This window comes from Lasioglossum baleicum, chromosome 12 (genome assembly GCF_051020765.1).
Source record: "Lasioglossum baleicum chromosome 12, iyLasBale1, whole genome shotgun sequence".
Taxonomy (NCBI): domain Eukaryota; kingdom Metazoa; phylum Arthropoda; class Insecta; order Hymenoptera; family Halictidae; genus Lasioglossum; species Lasioglossum baleicum.
The window spans coordinates 908,399-925,170 of NC_134940.1; the positions used below are offsets into that span (position 1 = coordinate 908,399).

General features: G+C 39.6%; 1 protein-coding gene and 1 long non-coding RNA gene across 4 annotated transcripts in view; one reads left to right on the plus strand and one right to left on the minus strand.

The window, feature by feature from the left end:
• Window positions 1-248: 248 nt before the first annotated feature.
• The window catches only part of LOC143214707 (cholecystokinin receptor type A), a 635,098-nt gene continuing 618,574 nt past the window's right edge, over window positions 249-16,772 (minus strand). For all 3 annotated transcript variants that reach the window (XM_076436060.1, XM_076436058.1, XM_076436059.1), the window contains one exon: window positions 249-855. In XM_076436060.1, coding sequence (XP_076292175.1) covers window positions 839-855 — 17 coding nt within the window. In that variant the 3' untranslated portion in view covers window positions 249-838. The remainder of the gene's footprint in view (window positions 856-16,772) is intronic.
• LOC143214713 (uncharacterized) lies at window positions 9,244-15,469 on the plus strand. The gene is made up of 3 exons (XR_013010195.1): window positions 9,244-9,731; window positions 10,384-10,474; window positions 10,549-15,469. It is a non-coding gene; the product is annotated as an uncharacterized LOC143214713 (long non-coding RNA).

Below are 16,772 nucleotides of genomic sequence, written 5' to 3' on the forward strand. Positions count from 1 at the left end.
ATCAATGGTACATGATTGATTTAGGAATGCTCTGAATCTGATGTAGGAAAATGCTGATTTCCTAAAGTTCGTACCTCGATACAGTTTTGTTCTGATATAAGGCAAAGCCTCGGGACCAGCCTTCGCCGTATTTCGGATCGGTGTACCTATGTGGCTTGTCTTTGTTCTTGGGTAGCCTGAGAGAGAATACGGAGAATGAATGATAGGCGGCAGGTAGCGGGACACCCATAAAGTCCTCGGCCGAGCAACGATATATTTCATTGGAAAAGGATAGAACATGGCATAAGCCCTCCATCTGGCACTAAGCGGTGGCGAGTGAACTTCAGAGTAAACTTTTCCTTGCGTAACCACAAATTTTTGCCTTTCTCCTAATAATTTATGCCCTGTTCCTATGTTATCCAGTAGATTTGGACGAGAAGATGTGAGAAATCCAAGTTTCGATCCTGGAGGATCAATGGTTCAAAAGTTATAAGTGTTTAAAGTTGAGCGATTTCCAGTGTTTTTGGCAGGTTAGCGTCGACATGTTTTGTGTAGTGACGGTCGCGCGCCGCATACCGATTTCTGGTTACGCACGGTTAAGAACAGGCCAACTTCAAAAGAAGAAGAGAAACACCATTGCTTTATATCGGAACAAAAATGTGTTGTATACACTAGGTACGAACGGCGAAAATAGGGAAGGGGCGAGGATGATTACCCTGAAGATGTCTCATACAGGGTGAGTAATGCGGGGTCGTAAGTCCTGATGTCTCATTGTGGACAGTGAGAGGACCCTTGCTGGTTGGTCATCCAACAAATCTTCTACAACAGCTTGAAGCATATTCCACGGAATGCTCCGTGCTTACAGCTTTGTCTTGGCTGGAAGAATTTTTCGTCATGTCATCCAAAATGTATTGCAGTGCTCCATGCAGTTGCTAACAATGACTTACCGTTTAAATGAAAATATTTATAAACAAATATATAGGGTGTCCCGCATAACGGTCGCCACGATTTTTCGGGCACTTCCGATAGTCAAATAAAAGGATGCTTGGAACAGAATTACTTAGTTGTTAACCAGCTACAAATTGTAATAGAAAAAACTCAAAACAAGAATTAGTTCGTGAAATCTTCGCTTTTTAAAGTGGTACTACCTGTTTTTTAGTAAATAATATTATTGCTTACGTCAAGACTAGTTTAACGGCCTAGTAAACTATGACCTTGACATGACCTTAACAATAAGGCAGACTTCAGTTGTTGACATTTCTCTCGGCAGATCAATATCTTGACCAATATTATGGCGACAGTTATGTGGGACACCCTGCATATTAATATTAATTATGAAAAAAATTATAACATAATTTAAACTTGTCAGATAAATGTGGAATTGATTTAAAAATAGATGCAGTCAAGGAAATCATCTTGAATAGTAATCTTAAAACGTTATTAATCAAAAAAGTAATTCAACGACAAAAAAATTCATAGCAAACACATTTCTAAGTTGCACCAAAATGAACGATTGCCATGTTACTGTTTCCATGAAAGAAAATATTCCACATCTGTTCTACGAGATGAAATACTGATATTTTTCACGTTAGTAGTAAACGATTCGGACGGCTGCAGGAAATGCAAATAAACGTTCCGAACGCACTTAATGAAACAAGCCAGTGCGGGTAAACAAAATATCCGCGTGCTAATCCTCTGTGGTAGATGCGGCGGCTGTAGCTATCGCTCCTATCGGACTAATCAACTCTGAACTACCTAAATTTGTTTAGACCTACTGACGCAACTTGTTCATTGGACTGTAGTGACATTATTGGACAAACGCTGTCCAAAATTATTATGCGTTAATTCTGTGTAGATGGCGATTGATATGATGAGCAAAATGTTTTAACGATATGTAAAAGAAGAGTGGTTTGGGTCTTACAATTAGCGACAAGCGTTAAGTGGCTAAGGGCGCCAAACACAAGGCGTAGAAAAGAAATTAACAATAGTCTTGGTAAATATTACACTAACGCGAGGCACCTCGGATGACCTTGACTCTGATATATGTAGTCGAGGACAACATTCTGAACAACTCTTCTTTATACATCTACCCGTCTCGCTAGGACTTAGTATCCGAGATAATCGCAAACAACTATTGCTAGTACTGAATTGAATTTTATGTATTCATGCACGCTCCGTGGCAACGTAAGCATTAGGGTGGACCTTATTTTTTGACCATTTTGGACACGACGCCCCCCAATATTGTTCCATTTCATGAAAAATGATATATCCAAAGTTTTAGATCAATCGGACGAGGGAAGGTGTGCCGCATTAGGGTGGAACTTAGCTATACCATGTGAAATTCTTTTGCGAGATTTTTTTACGACACCCCCTAAAATTGTGCCATTGGGTAAGAAAATAATTCCTACAGAAGATGAAGTGGATCGGGTAAGGGCAAGACGTGCCACTTTGACGTTGAATGTGCGAAAAACATGAAATTTTATAGGAATGGAAATATTTGTTGTTTTTCGCAACTTCAACGTCAATGTGGCACGTCTTCCCCTTATCCGATCAACTTTATCTTCTGCAGAAATTATTTTCTTACCCAATGACATAATTTTACGGGAAGTCGTGAAAAAGAACTCGCAAAAGAAATTTCATCAGGTATAGCTAAGGTCCACCCTAGTAAGCATACTCCCTGGTAGTGTTGTTAGATTGGGCGGCCTGCGCGCGCATACGCGACGATTCTAGCGTCAGTGAAGTATAAAGTTAGGTCACCTTGGTCACCCCGCATAATTTCGCAAAATGTTTTTTTATGGAAAGGTCCCAGATGCGCAAGGTTTTTGGGGAAGAGCAATTACAGTTGTTCGGTATTACCCACGAAGGCCAAGGTACATAGTGTCGCGGTTAAACGATGTTTTGAAGCATTTCGGCCGTTGCTTAGGACTGGAGGACGCACATACGTTCCTGCATTTGGTCGCGTATGCGCGCGCAGACCGCCCCATTTAACAACACTGTCTGTTTAAGGTAGGCGCACACTAGACCGCACCGCGACTGCACACCGACCACCCGCTTCCGCTGTTTTGACTTTCGTATTGTATGTAGTTCATAGTTCTATGTTTTACATCACGCGTGGGAAAATTTTTGCTCGATCGGAGGCATTTTCAAGGAATACCACCACTTCTCCCGGCCGCGCGTCTCGCTCCCCGTGGCGGCCATAGTGCCGTATCCCTTGAAAATGCCTTCGATCGAGCAAAAATTTGCCCACGCGTGATGTAAAACATAGAACTATGAACTACATATACGAAAGTCAAAACAGCGGAAGCGGGTGGTCGGTGTGCAGTCGCGGTGCGGTCTAGTGTGCGCCTACCTTTACTGTTTTCGTAAACACGTTGTGGAAATCAGAAAGAAAACAGGGTCTCACTCTGGTCATACATACAATAAGATGAGCTTCCAAGCTTGAGAGAGTACCCCTTTTTTTATTCTTTATTTATAGCCCGAGGCTACCTCTCTCTCTAACCTTTTCTAACACCTACTGAACCAAAGATCGGTGCAGTTCCGAAGACTCGCTATCCATATTTCTTCGAAATCCTAATCCAGACCTAATCCTAAACCTAAATTCTGGAAGTCTTTGCTGGTACTGAATCTCCTACTTCAGTGGTGAGCAACCCACGGCGTATTGTAGGCCAAAAGTGAAAACATAAGACCACGCGCGGGCCGCAACCGGCAACGAACGCAATATTAAATATATTGTTGCGTCGCCAGCTCCAATTTCAGTCTGTGTTTACGCTACGGTCTCCTAATGCCTCTTTAACTAATTTATTAGTTTGTGGGAAGTATTTATCTATTATTTTTTATTATGAGATAATAAATGTAAACACAATAATACATAAGTACATATTATATAAATCTTTACATATAGTTTTACTAATTAAATGAAACTAAATAAATTTTGAAACTCAATGCGATACTTGACTTTCTTTCACATTAACAAGCTTGGCAATATTGGGTGTGATATTTGAAACCGCTACTCTAATACAGTTTTTCAGTCGTGCGTCATCCAATCGATTACGACGGTCACTTTATGTAATTTTCATTTTCGAAAATTGTTGCTCACACGTATAAGTACTGCCAAATAAGCTCATTATTTGCTTGGCGTGGGTAGCTAGCAATGGAAATTTAGTAGCTGGAAAGCAACGCTTATAAAACTTACTAAGACTAACATTCTGAAATTTATTTTTTAATTCTGTGTCGTTCTGTAAATCAATTACTTCCATTGGAAATTCTTCAGGAATCCTTTCAGCATCTACATATATTAAAGGGCGAGGAAAAAATATAAAACTTTGTTTGGTTTTCGCGAAATTTTGTAAACCGTGAACTGAATTCTTTTTGTAAGCTATGTATCTCCATCGCATATTTCTACGTATTTGATGGATTTTCTTTTCTCAGAATTGTAAAATGAGCTGTAATATTTGAATCTAATTGCCGTTCCCAAATTTTTAGTTTTTGTTCAAAGGCTTTTATTTTATCAAACATTTCAGTGATAAGTTTGTGTTTTGCCTTGAAGATTTATGTTTAATGTATTCAAGTGTTGCGTAATATCAACGCAAAATGCAAAATCACACATCCAGTTGCGACGAGCCGTACCTCGTCGCGAGCGTCGCGTAAATAAGGAGCGAACGACGGCGACTTATATTTATAAACTCCAGCGACACAAACGCGCGCCAATCAGAGAGCGCCGCGGCCGCTCGACCGAGAGCGGCACTCTCCATGGTCCGCGCTTTCGGGCGCTATATAAGTCGCGTCGGAATACCGAACAGTGATGGGATTGTTGGCGCTTTTCACGCGCACGCGCGACGACTCTAGCCTCAGTCAAGTACGAAGATCGGGTACCTTGGTCGCCCTGCTAATTTCACGCCATATAGTCTCCCACTACTTTCCCCCCAGTAGTTCCCCACTTTCGGACGTAGACGTAGACACGGCCCTGACGAAACTCGCGCATGCGTGCGAAAAGCGCCAACAATCCCATCACTGATACCGAACGAGCGGAGTCTGCCCGGAGACGCTCACGTGAACACCGGATCGTCCAGCACTTTTCAGAGCTGAGGAACCATCCGTCCAGAACGCAGGCTGGAATCACGAGCTCACACAGGCGACTCCCCTCCACATCCCCGGCGACCGGAGACCGCCGTGCCACCGCCTTGGACCGGGTCGGAGACGTCGCGTCGACGTGGTGGGCACGAATACCCTTAGGTGCTTCTAAGGCGCGTGCGACGGTAACTCATCACTCAGGTGCTTCTGTGTGAGGGTTGCTGCACCACTCGGATCTCCGTCCGACCGGCCTGAGGCGACTGGCCTCCGGCCTTCTTCGCTAGTCGAACCTCTGCGGTTTGACCTCGCGGCCTGGAGTGGTAACGGCGAGTACGAACCCCTCAGGTGCCTCTGAGGTACGTACGATCCGTGGCTCGTCCTTCAGGAGCTTCTGGAGGAGCGCCGCGGCGCCCGCGCTGCGTCAGTCAGTGACCTCTGACCGCCTCCCGTCACCATCCTACCCTCCAGCGTGAAATCACGAAACACCGCGCCGCGACGTCGTGATACCGGTCGACCGACATTGTCCGCCGCGCCGACGTTACCTGTATCCGGACACTCGCGTACCACCGTCCGCCTGATCGTTTCATTAGTCACTCCGCGCTCACAATATATTCTTTTTGTCATCATCTAGACCGACACCGTGGCCTCCGCTGACGCGATTGAGGATCCTTCATAACCACCGGCCCGCTAACCGGACACCGTAGTTAGTTACATATTGTTACGCGGTCGGACTTGCCGACCTGCAGGGAAAGTTCCTTTGTATTTACGTTTGGTACCGCACTTCGCGGAATAAAAGTTTAGTTCACAGTTATCCGATTTCGTCTCCACCTTATTTATCTACCTGCGCACCCTGTTCACTCCTAAGCTACAGGGCATCTACGACATCGGAACGTTACACAGTCTTTATCATCAAATTGTGGAAACGGGTTGTTTTTCATCTCTAAGAACAGTTTAATTTTGTTTCTTGGCTCATATAAATACACGCTTAAGCATTGTACCACGACTTAACCACCGAACTTCGGTGTTAAAAAAATTTCGCCATATTCGCTTTCCATATCCTTCAAAAATTCTTTAAACTCACGATGGTTTAGTCCTCGAGATCTAATAAAATTTACAATTTTAATAATAGGTCGAACAACATTAGATATTTTTAGAACTTTAGCACCCTTTGGGTATAGCCGGATAAGATAGTCAAAAATACCCTTGAACCGAATTTTATCGACGATGTGCCATTCGATAGAGCACCAAGAAAAAACATACTGTGCAAAATTTCAACCGTGTATCTCGATCGGGAGGGTAGTTATGGGGTAAAATCGAAAAATCAGTTTTTGGCCTATTTTCCCTAGTTAATGACGTTTAGAAATTCTGAAAAAAATCTGACACATGTCAAGAACCCAAATACATACTTTTCAATTAGTTTCAGATTTTTAAAATGGAAATCCTGCTTGAAAAAAATCAAAAACCTCAAAAAATCGAAAAAATACAGATTTCACATGGAAGTTCTAGAGTGTCCACATTTATATTTTTACAGTAGCAGTATATTGTTATAAGTATTGTTCATGAATTTTTTCAGATTTTTCGGTTTGGTGCGCCGTTGTTAAAAGAAATAAAAACCGATTTTTTCGACGTTTTTTCCACGAAGAACCAAGCTAACCTTAAAATTGTTAAGTTCTATTTATTCTGTAAGTCTATCAGGCTCTGATAAACCTTGAGCATTCTACAGAAGTAATTAAAGAATGAAATCAACTTAATTAATATTTCTACAGTATAAACATTACATCTAGAAATATAAATCACGTTTCCAACAATTCAGTTGGCTATTCTATGGCCGTGTTTATTGCACCACTTGACCAAGGCGCTCCAGGCCCTCGTCGCTTCGTCGCCCAAGCGCAGGTGATGGGCAGAAAATTATTTGAATAAAAATTTCGAGGATACTTTGATGAATAAAACCACTAGAAACAGTCCTAATTCCATCGAGTTTAGGCTTTTCTTAATCGGCAGAACGCCACGAATTGGCTCGTGTGACTTTCGTGAGGGCGCAGCACGGAAAATAAATAAGTTCAGCATTCACTCCTTAGCGGTTTCATGCCGAGCTACCTGGCTGGCCGGCCGTGTTTATTGCACTACTATTGTGTTCTGGGCTCAGACCTCAGGGCTCGACCCTCGGGCCTCGGTCGTGTTCATTGTAGCCTCGAGCTGGTCGAAATTATTCGTGGATGTATTCATTTTCGAGAAAATAGAATAAAAATAAAGAATAAAAATTGTATTCGAAGCTTGGAATAAATTTTCCGCGAATACAAAATTATTCAAATAATTTTCGAATAAAAGATACTTTTGTATTCGAGCCTTCGAATAAAGAATAAAAATTTTGTATCTTTTATTCTTTACCCGGAATTTTTATTCACACACACACACACACACACATACAAATTTTGCCCATCTCTGTGCGGCGCTCATGGGAATCCCGGCACGGCGCGCGGCGCACATTTTGCTATAACTTTTGATCTAAAAGAGATATCGAAGAGAAATTAGGCCTAAATTTTTTTAGGCCTAATGATGTAAACGGAAATATATTTTGCATTTTTTAAATAATGTTTTCGTTGATTCTTAAGGTATAGCCGGAAAAGATGGTCAGAAGTATCCAACCAAATTTGTTTTTAGTCACGTCATGTTCAACAGAAAATTATGAAAAAATTCATGAATATTCTATCGAATAGCATACACGACTGAGATTTTTTCAAAATTTTTGGTTGCAAAATCGATTTTTAAAGGAATCGGAAAACATAAAACTGCCGATTTTATATCGGTCTTCAGTTGACAACATTTATTTTATATTATTACGTTAGTTATGTCTAATCCTGATTATTAATGTGTATTTCTTCAGGTTTTTTTGATTATGGAAACATGTTTTATAAAAATTGAAAACTTCCAAACATTCGAAGAAAATGCATATTTTGTATTGAAGTGTTAGAGACTCCAGTTTTATAAAAATTCAGTACTTGGATATTATTGAAGGAACTGTTCTTAATTTTTTAGAGATTGCGTAGTCGTTAACGAAACAACTATGCGGCTGCAAATCTTCTGTCCCCGAATCGAATCCCGCTGCTTCTGTTTCTTTCAGTAAATATACTTGTTGCTTCGGGTTTTAATGAAAAGTTTAATCAAAAACATTTTTTAATTGTCTACATTTATTTTCAACTTAAAGTACTGCATCAGACCTTTAAGTTGAAAATAAATGTAGACTGCAGACAATTAAAAAATGTTTTTGATTAAACTTTTCATTAAAACCCGAACCAACAAGTATTTACTGAAAGAAACGATTAGCAGCGGGATTCGATTCGGGGCCCGACGATTCCCAGCCGTATAGTTGTTTTGTTAACAACTACCCAATCTCTAAAAAATTATGAAAAAATTAAGAACAATTGCTTCAATAATATCTAAGTACTGAATTGTATCTAATTGTAAGTACTGAAACTAAGTTTGTTAGGAGGTTTTCAATTTTTTAAAACATGTTTCCATAATCCGAAAAATCTGAAAAAATACACATTAATAATTAGGATGAGACACAACTAACGTGATAATATGTTTATATGGCAATAATAATATGTAATAATATGGCAATTTTATGTTTTCCGATTTGTTTAAAAATCGATTTTGCAACCAAAAATTTTGAAAAAAATCTCAGTAGTGTATGCTATTCGGTAGAATATTCATGAATTTTTTCATTATTTTCTGTTGAACATGACTTGACTAAAAACAAAGGTTGGATACTTCTGACCATCTTTTCCGGCTATACCTTAAGAATCAACGAAAACATTATTTAAAAAATACAAAATATATTTTTCTCTGTTTACATCGTTAAAGCCGATTTTTCAAAAAAAATTAGGCCTAATTTCTCTTCGATATCTCTTTTAGATCGAAAGTTATAGCAAAATGTGCGTCGCGCCGCGTGCTGTGCCCGAGATTCAAATGCTTGCCGTCTCCGACTTTTCGCCTCATGCTTTCGAAATTTCGGTAACGTGAAAACCGGAGGAACGCGTCGGCGTAGATCAGTCGAGCAGGTAGTTCACACGGACAGAGTACAGGTACGCTTGTTTGTGTAGCGCGCGTGCAATCGAACAGGCACCAACACGGGCAAGCGCGGTCGACACAGACACAGGTCGACACCTCACCGGCCGCTCACGGATACGACGATACGTCAGGGAAGGGGGGAAACTGCCGTTCAGTGAGTTTTCAGCAGTTTTCAGTTGTTCTCTCAACAGTTTGCAACAGTTCTAGAGTCTCTCAAGTTCTCGTTCGCTTAGCTCGGTCGTAATTGGTCGTAAATGTCGTAATATCTGTGGTTGTACGCCGCATGTCACACACTTTCACTTTCGAGATATTGTCGTTTAATGTTTTGATCACTAATGCTTTGACAAGGACATTGGTTAAATTGTATTATTTTTTCGAGCCTTTTGAATTTATTTTCATAACGTTTTTTCTGGTAAATACCTAATCCTAAATACACTATAAATTCAATAAATGCATAATCTGAAATTTTTTGTGGTTACACGTTACACTCGCGAGTGCGGTCTGCGTTGCGGCATTTGACTATTTGACTATTAGATTGACTTGCTTGGATTATGTGATTATGTGGATTACTTGGATTACGTGCACTACGTGGAAGGAAGGAAGAAAGGAAGGTATTTGTACATATTTATATTGGTTAATCGGTTTCATTTTGCTCAAATGTCTCCCAAAATCTTCGCGTGAAAAAGCGTGAGAACGCTTGTCAGCACACCACGCGACAGTGCCATGTGCCATCACGTATGAGGTGCTACGGGGCGAGTATGTTCACTTCAATGTAGAGTCCAAAATAGTAAGTTGTTTATTTCTTTATCACTTTTTTTTATCACTTTATCACTCTCGCTCTCTCTCTCTTTTCATTATCATTATTATCATTTATCACTTCCACACAATTCCAACGACAAATCCAACACAATTCAGCTTTGACCCACTCAGATTAGAATTAGCTTAACAATATTCTAAATCGGCAAAATGATGGCTAAAACCAATTCAGTAAGGCAAGTATTTAATCTTCTTCACTTGCTTCTCATCATGGAATTTTTTCATTTCTGGTAGTACATTCTTTTGTTTGTCGTTCAACTTTAATCGATTTTTTATTAATATCATTGCAATATTTGAATCAGTTAGATATATTAGTTGATGAAAAACATCAGAAGACCTTTTGTAATTGTAGCACCAGAAATTAGAAAATTCGTTGAGATGAGAAATAAGCGACGAAGATTAAATACTCACATTTACTCACTGTGTAATTGAAAATCTAATTTACAGAACGGAGGAAAAATATAATGTGCTATCCAGGGAAGGAGGAGAAGGAAGCTGCGGCAACCGGGGAAGAGGAAGACCTCTAATTTTTCGCGTGGTACGTATATCTAATTATGCCATTCAACGCACATACATATATTGTACATTACTGATTTTCTTTGTATTTTTGAGGTATCCCGTCTATGCCAGAACGTGCTACGGGCCACAAGTTTGGGGAAGCAGAGGCAACAACGTGTAATAATCACAATATATACAGGGTGAGTCACCTAACGTTTGTACCTCAAATATCTTTGTTGTTTCTAAAGATACGTAAAATATGGTAAGGACAAAGTTGAATGGTACAATGGGGCTGACACGATGCCAAAAAAATTTTGTTTTATGTCATTTTTTTAGAGATATCAAGGTCATCTTGACTTTTTTAAATGGTATGAGGTATTTTTTAATACATCAATCGATCCAGCTGGACATTTGTTGAAAAAAAAGTACTAACCTATGTATGTCGAAAAGTTAGTAGTTCACGAGATATTTCAATTTAAATAACTCTAAAACACCATTACTGTCGTACTAAGACGTTAGCGTTTACATACTTGTGTAACGTTTACAAAATATTAAAAAATGATGTTTTGTCAACTTTTTTATCTGGGCATGTAACGATAATTTAAAAAATGCGTTTTATAGATTTCGGTAACTTGTTACGAGCCAGGGCCGCGAGCAGCACGAGTGGACGGCGAAGGGTTATTACCCTAGGAATATGATATAAATTTGTTAGTTAAGGAACGCGGACGAACCCAATGCGAAATTGGGGAGCCGCTAGGAATGGAGTCAAACGCAGACGAACCCGATGCAAAACCGGGGAGCTGCTAGGAGGTTGTAGAATAACACAGACGCACCTGATGCGAAATCAGGGAGCTGTTAGGATGCGGACGAACCCAATGCGAAACTGGGGAGCCGCTAGGTTGGATAAATCTCTGTTCGGACAATTGGAATGTCGCGAAAGAACCTGATGGTTAATCAGGGAATTGCTAGAATAATTAGTAAGCCTCGGAACTAGTATAATTTAATTGATACAATCCGAGCGGTAAGACTGTATCAATTGGGGACGTTCAATTACTTGGTTAGGATATTGGACGATAATTATGGGTTTAATGAATTTGAGTTAATTATCAAAGAAGACAAATATATTCTTACTATAGAATTTCGTTCTACAAGTGTATTTGTGTCGCGAATGGACTGAATTTGGAATATAAAGAATTGAAAGGTGATATTACCTAAGCTAAGACGCACGGTGTTGACGCATTGGCAATGCGGGGGACTCGGAGCAACTGTTCCGTCGCAACGGATCGTAGTCCTACACAAAGAAATGTTTTTCCTCGCAAGAAATTCGTCAACGGAAATTCTCCTTTAAACATAAAGAACCATAGCATCTGCAATGAACCGTACTGCCGCGCGGAATAAAGAGCCTAAGGGTCGACTTCGTATTTTATTTATGATATAGCCGTTAGCAACCGTTTTTCGGATTAGAAGATTATTTATGCTACGGCCACTCAGGTACGGCCAAATGTTATTTTGTACATCCGGCAATTCTCGGAATACTTACTTCGTTCCGGGTTAAGAATATTCACGGTCACTCAAGATACAACTCTAAAGAACCCTCGCCGTCATAAATTACAGTCCCAGTTGTGTACGCCCGCGTTCGCTAAGCTCGGTCCAAGGATAAACATTCAATTCTTTAAGGATACGGTCAAGGGTGCGACAGTCAACCGTCGAGCGACGTCAATTACCGCTCTTGCCTTCATATCAGGTAGCACCCCACTCTTCCTTCCGACTAGACCAGCCTCTCAGTCACCATGGAAGGAAGTTTGAAAAATTAAGGGTGTCCTGATTGGTAAACGACGAGTTGACTGAACCAACCCGGACAGTTCTTTCCCTCATTACAATAGATTCTACTTCCCTTTCCTTGTCTAAGGTCAACCTCTCCACCCACGAGGAACCTAACCGACCTCTCGCCAAGAACAACGTCCAGTACTTTCAGCAGTTCGTCTTCGAATCTCTGAACGAGTAACACTGACTAGTCTTGCTTCAGCGTCTCACGTGATTGCTGCATACACGATCAGCACATTTCACTACAATACAGATCAACACGGTTTGATCTGCGCGCGTCTAAGGCAGGATCTGTTGGATTAGCCTTACTGACGAGTTCACCAACAGATCTAGAACGAAACGCGATTCCTCCAGTTAAATTCCTTGTCCACACGATCCGTTATTTAAATTGAAACAGTTGTCTAAGATTAGTTGGGCGGGCAACATTCGAACAGTCGCGAACCCATTTCTCTACAATCGAACATTTAGAAATTGTTAGTTCCGCGATCGAACAGCAACCTTGTCACTGCCTAACAGATTTTAGACCGAACTCGCGGAATCTGTACGGTTAAACTTTGATTCAACAGGAACGAACGCCCGATCTCACTGGTAGTTGACTTCCGAGATGCAGCACGACGCGACACTATTCGTGATTACGACAGTACTAGCCCACGAGAGTAGAAATGTAAGGGCTTATATAGCCCTGCAATGACGGGTGGTACTTGTCAGTACCCTTCAAGTGAACATTCGTATTTTGTCAACGACCAGTTGGTCGTGCGTACGTTTGGGCCCTAAACTAACCTAAACAATTATGTAGATTTATCTAGAGTAGCTCTGTTCGTTTATCTAGGACGGTTCCTGCCAGAGATGATATTGAACACCTGTTCCTCATCCGTAACAAACTTATATGCATACTGAAAATTTCATCGAAATGGGTCAACCTTGCAATGAGCTACAAACGTTTAAAGATGATCACGTAAGGGCGAAATGTCCTGGCAAGGCTGAAAATCTGCGACTTTCACCCTTAAGCTCTCATCTTTAAACGTATGTAGCTCATTGCAATGTTGACCGATTTCGATGAAATTTTCAGTATGCATATAAGTTACCGAAATCTATAAAACGCATTTTTTAAATTATCGTTACAGGCCCAGATAAAAAAGTTGTCAAAACATCATTTTTTAATATTTTGTATAATTACTACCAATTGCAATCGTAATAAATTTTTGTTTACTTATTCTCTAGCGAACTAGCCGGTCTAACATCTTAAAAGAATTCAAGTCCTTTGGACCAATCTCTAAAAAGTTGTGCGATTCTTAAGGGTGTCCACTTATTATTGCCGCTGACTGTACATAGGTTAGTACTCTTTTATAACGAATGTCCAGCTGCATCGATTGATGTATTAAAAAATACCTCATTCCATTTAAAAAAGTCAAGATGACCTTGATATCTGTAAAAAAATGACATAAAAACAAAATTTTTTTAGCATCGTGTCAGCCCCATTGTACCATTCAACTTTGTCTTTACCATATTTTACGTATCTTTCGAAACAACAAAGATATTTGAGGTGCAAACGTTAGGTGACTCACTCTGTAGATTTAGGTCCATGTAAAGATTGTAAATTTTTGTAATTTCCAATAATAAAGCATAGTAATAATAAAAAATTATAATATTTATTATTCCTTGTGTCATTGTCCCTATCACAGTCCCTATGTCTTCACCAACTCCCCTGCGGCGTATTAAAAAATAAAAAAATATAAATTTTCTTTTCCCGTATACGACGAGAATTTTTTTACATAAAGACCCGTTAAGAGGGAAGAAGTAACATTCAATTTAGTTTCTATCTCTTGCAATCGATGCAGACAATTTTTATGTTGCATAAAGTCTAGGAAGTCTAATACACACAAGCAGTCTAGGAATACTACAATAAATAAAATCTATAATTTAATTTTCCCGCTTTGAATGTGTACAAAATAAGTAAAAAGTAAGAGTTAGTGCGGCTGTGCTGCCCTCTTACAACGGCCCGATCGTTAAACCAGACACGATCGGCCCGGATTGTGGCAACGACATCATGTGCCAAGATCGTGTCCAGGGAACACTACGAGCCCTCACGCGCATTTGTGGCCTGGACAGAATCAAGGATTTTGGCTGTCTGGGTACCCTCCCGATCGAGATACACGGTTGAAATTTTGCACAGTATGTTTTTTCTTGGTGCTCTATCGAATGGCACATCGTCGATAAAATTCGATTCAAGGGCATTTTTGACTATCTTATCCGGCTATACCCTTTTCTTGATGTAAAATGCAATGAGAAATAAATATTTCACGTCCTGTTAAAGTTTTAATATCTTTCGATAACAATCCCGACAAACCAACATGCATACTGGACATGGCTCGAGCTCCATCTGTACTTATTCCAACAATTTTTTCCATTGGGATGTTTAATACATTCAGAACAGTTTTTAATTTTCTGTACATATCGAATCAGGTAGTAGTTCCTAAAATAGAAACTGAAGATGCAAATTCTTGCATTACATTGAAACTACAATCAGCCCCTCTTAAAAATACGGCAAGTTGTGCGGTATCATTAATGTCACAACTTTCATCCACAGCTAGAGAAATCCATTCTAACATGGAAATATGTTCCCGCAAACTTTCCTCAATGTTTTCTGAAAGTTCGTCGATTCTCCTCGCGACTGTAAATCGCGACCAACTAATTTTGGAAATTATATCCTTTTGATTGGGAATGGCTGCATCTGCTATCGCCAATGAACCTTCTTTCATCATTTCTCTGTCATAAAAGGGTCTCATCTTTTTTGCCAAAATTTGTCTAACAAGGTAACTTGCACGAACTGCCGTCTTTGCGGTGGATGCAGTACTTTCAAGTAAATTTGGCTCTTTTAAATTTAAATTTGACTTTAATTGATCCGCCATGTCCTTACGTAATTGTCCTTGCAAATTATTAAATTTTGAAGAATGTCTACTGTCATAATGTCTCTTAATATTATATTTTTTCAACACAGATATTTTTTCACTGCATAATAAACAAACAGCACTTTCATTTATACAAGAAAAAAAATAATCATATGTCCAACTATATCGATGAACTGCCGATGTCCATTTTCAATTTTGCGTTTTCTAAAAGGCGAGCTCATGGCAAAATACGAAGATATTCGATCGTTACACGAAGAATGTGCTTTCTGACGTAGTTAAACAGTGACTGTAGAATACTAGAAAAAATAGCCGGGAAGTAACAATTGAAAATCGTGGACGAAGGCCACCGTAGTGATGCCAGATGAGGGGAGTCACGGTGAAATGATGTACCCCTTCTCTGATGACGGGGAATGAGCGGGACGAACGGGAGATACGCGTTGCACGTGCGCGATGGGGACCGTGGAGTGTGCGCCTTAGGGTGGACCTTATTTTTTGACCAACGAATTTTTTTCACGACGCCCCCCAGAATGGTTCTCTTTGGTGAGAAAAAAATTTGTGCAAAATTTAAGATCGATCGGATAAAAGGATCACGTGGCGCATTTAAATTGAAAATTTTGAAAATTTTGAAATTCATCGTAACTATAAAGTATTATATATAGTTGGATTTGTAATTTTTTTAAAAATAAGAATATGGAAAAATTATATGACCTTAATTAAAAAAAAAATAACGATGACCTTGAAATTTCGAAAATTTGATTTTCAAAAAAAATTTTTTTTGTGCCATTATATTTACCATATTGAACAGTGCAACTTTTTCCTCTGACATTTTTTCGGATAACCACAAATAACAGAGATATGTAATTTTGTATTGTACTATTGTACTATATATGTGAATGAATATTTTGAATATATTCTACAGAGAATAGTAATAAGGAACTATTTCTTATATTCTAATGTAAGAGTATCCGCTTTTAGGATGGGAAGGACATCATATTTATGAAATTGTTTTAAGATCTGTTTTTGACAAAAAGATGTCCAAATCTACGGGTCCAAATATTCCGATTTTTAAACGATTCCAGCAAGCGTGGCCCAACGTAAACAAATTGAACTTCCACTCTGGTGTGGAAGATGCGCTGGTCATTCAAAAGATAAACTAGAGGGTTACTGTTGCTCGCTCGCTTCGCTCGCTCGCAAGTAGGGTTGTTTTTGCTCGCTCGCTTCGCGAGCTCGCGGATAGGACTGCTCTTGCGAAAGGGTTAGTGGTACGCATGGCTAGTAGTACCTATAGCTATTAACGTTTTTTTTTATTTGGTGTGACTCTCCACGAGCCACACAAAGAACTTCCCGATTCGTTAGTTGCAGTATATTATTATCATTATTAAGTGTACGTTTTAAGAAGATTTAAACGTTTTCAGGAAAATTCAATAGTTTTCTACTTATCAAAATGTTTGCTATATGGCGTCGCATTAAACGAACATCGCAGGCTCGTTGCTCGCTTGGTTCCTTGTTATAGCATACTAATGTTGCAAAATAAATTGTCTTAATTAGTTTTTCGCAAACGATACAACTCCTCATTATCCGGGTTTGCAGTATTGATCTTGGTTT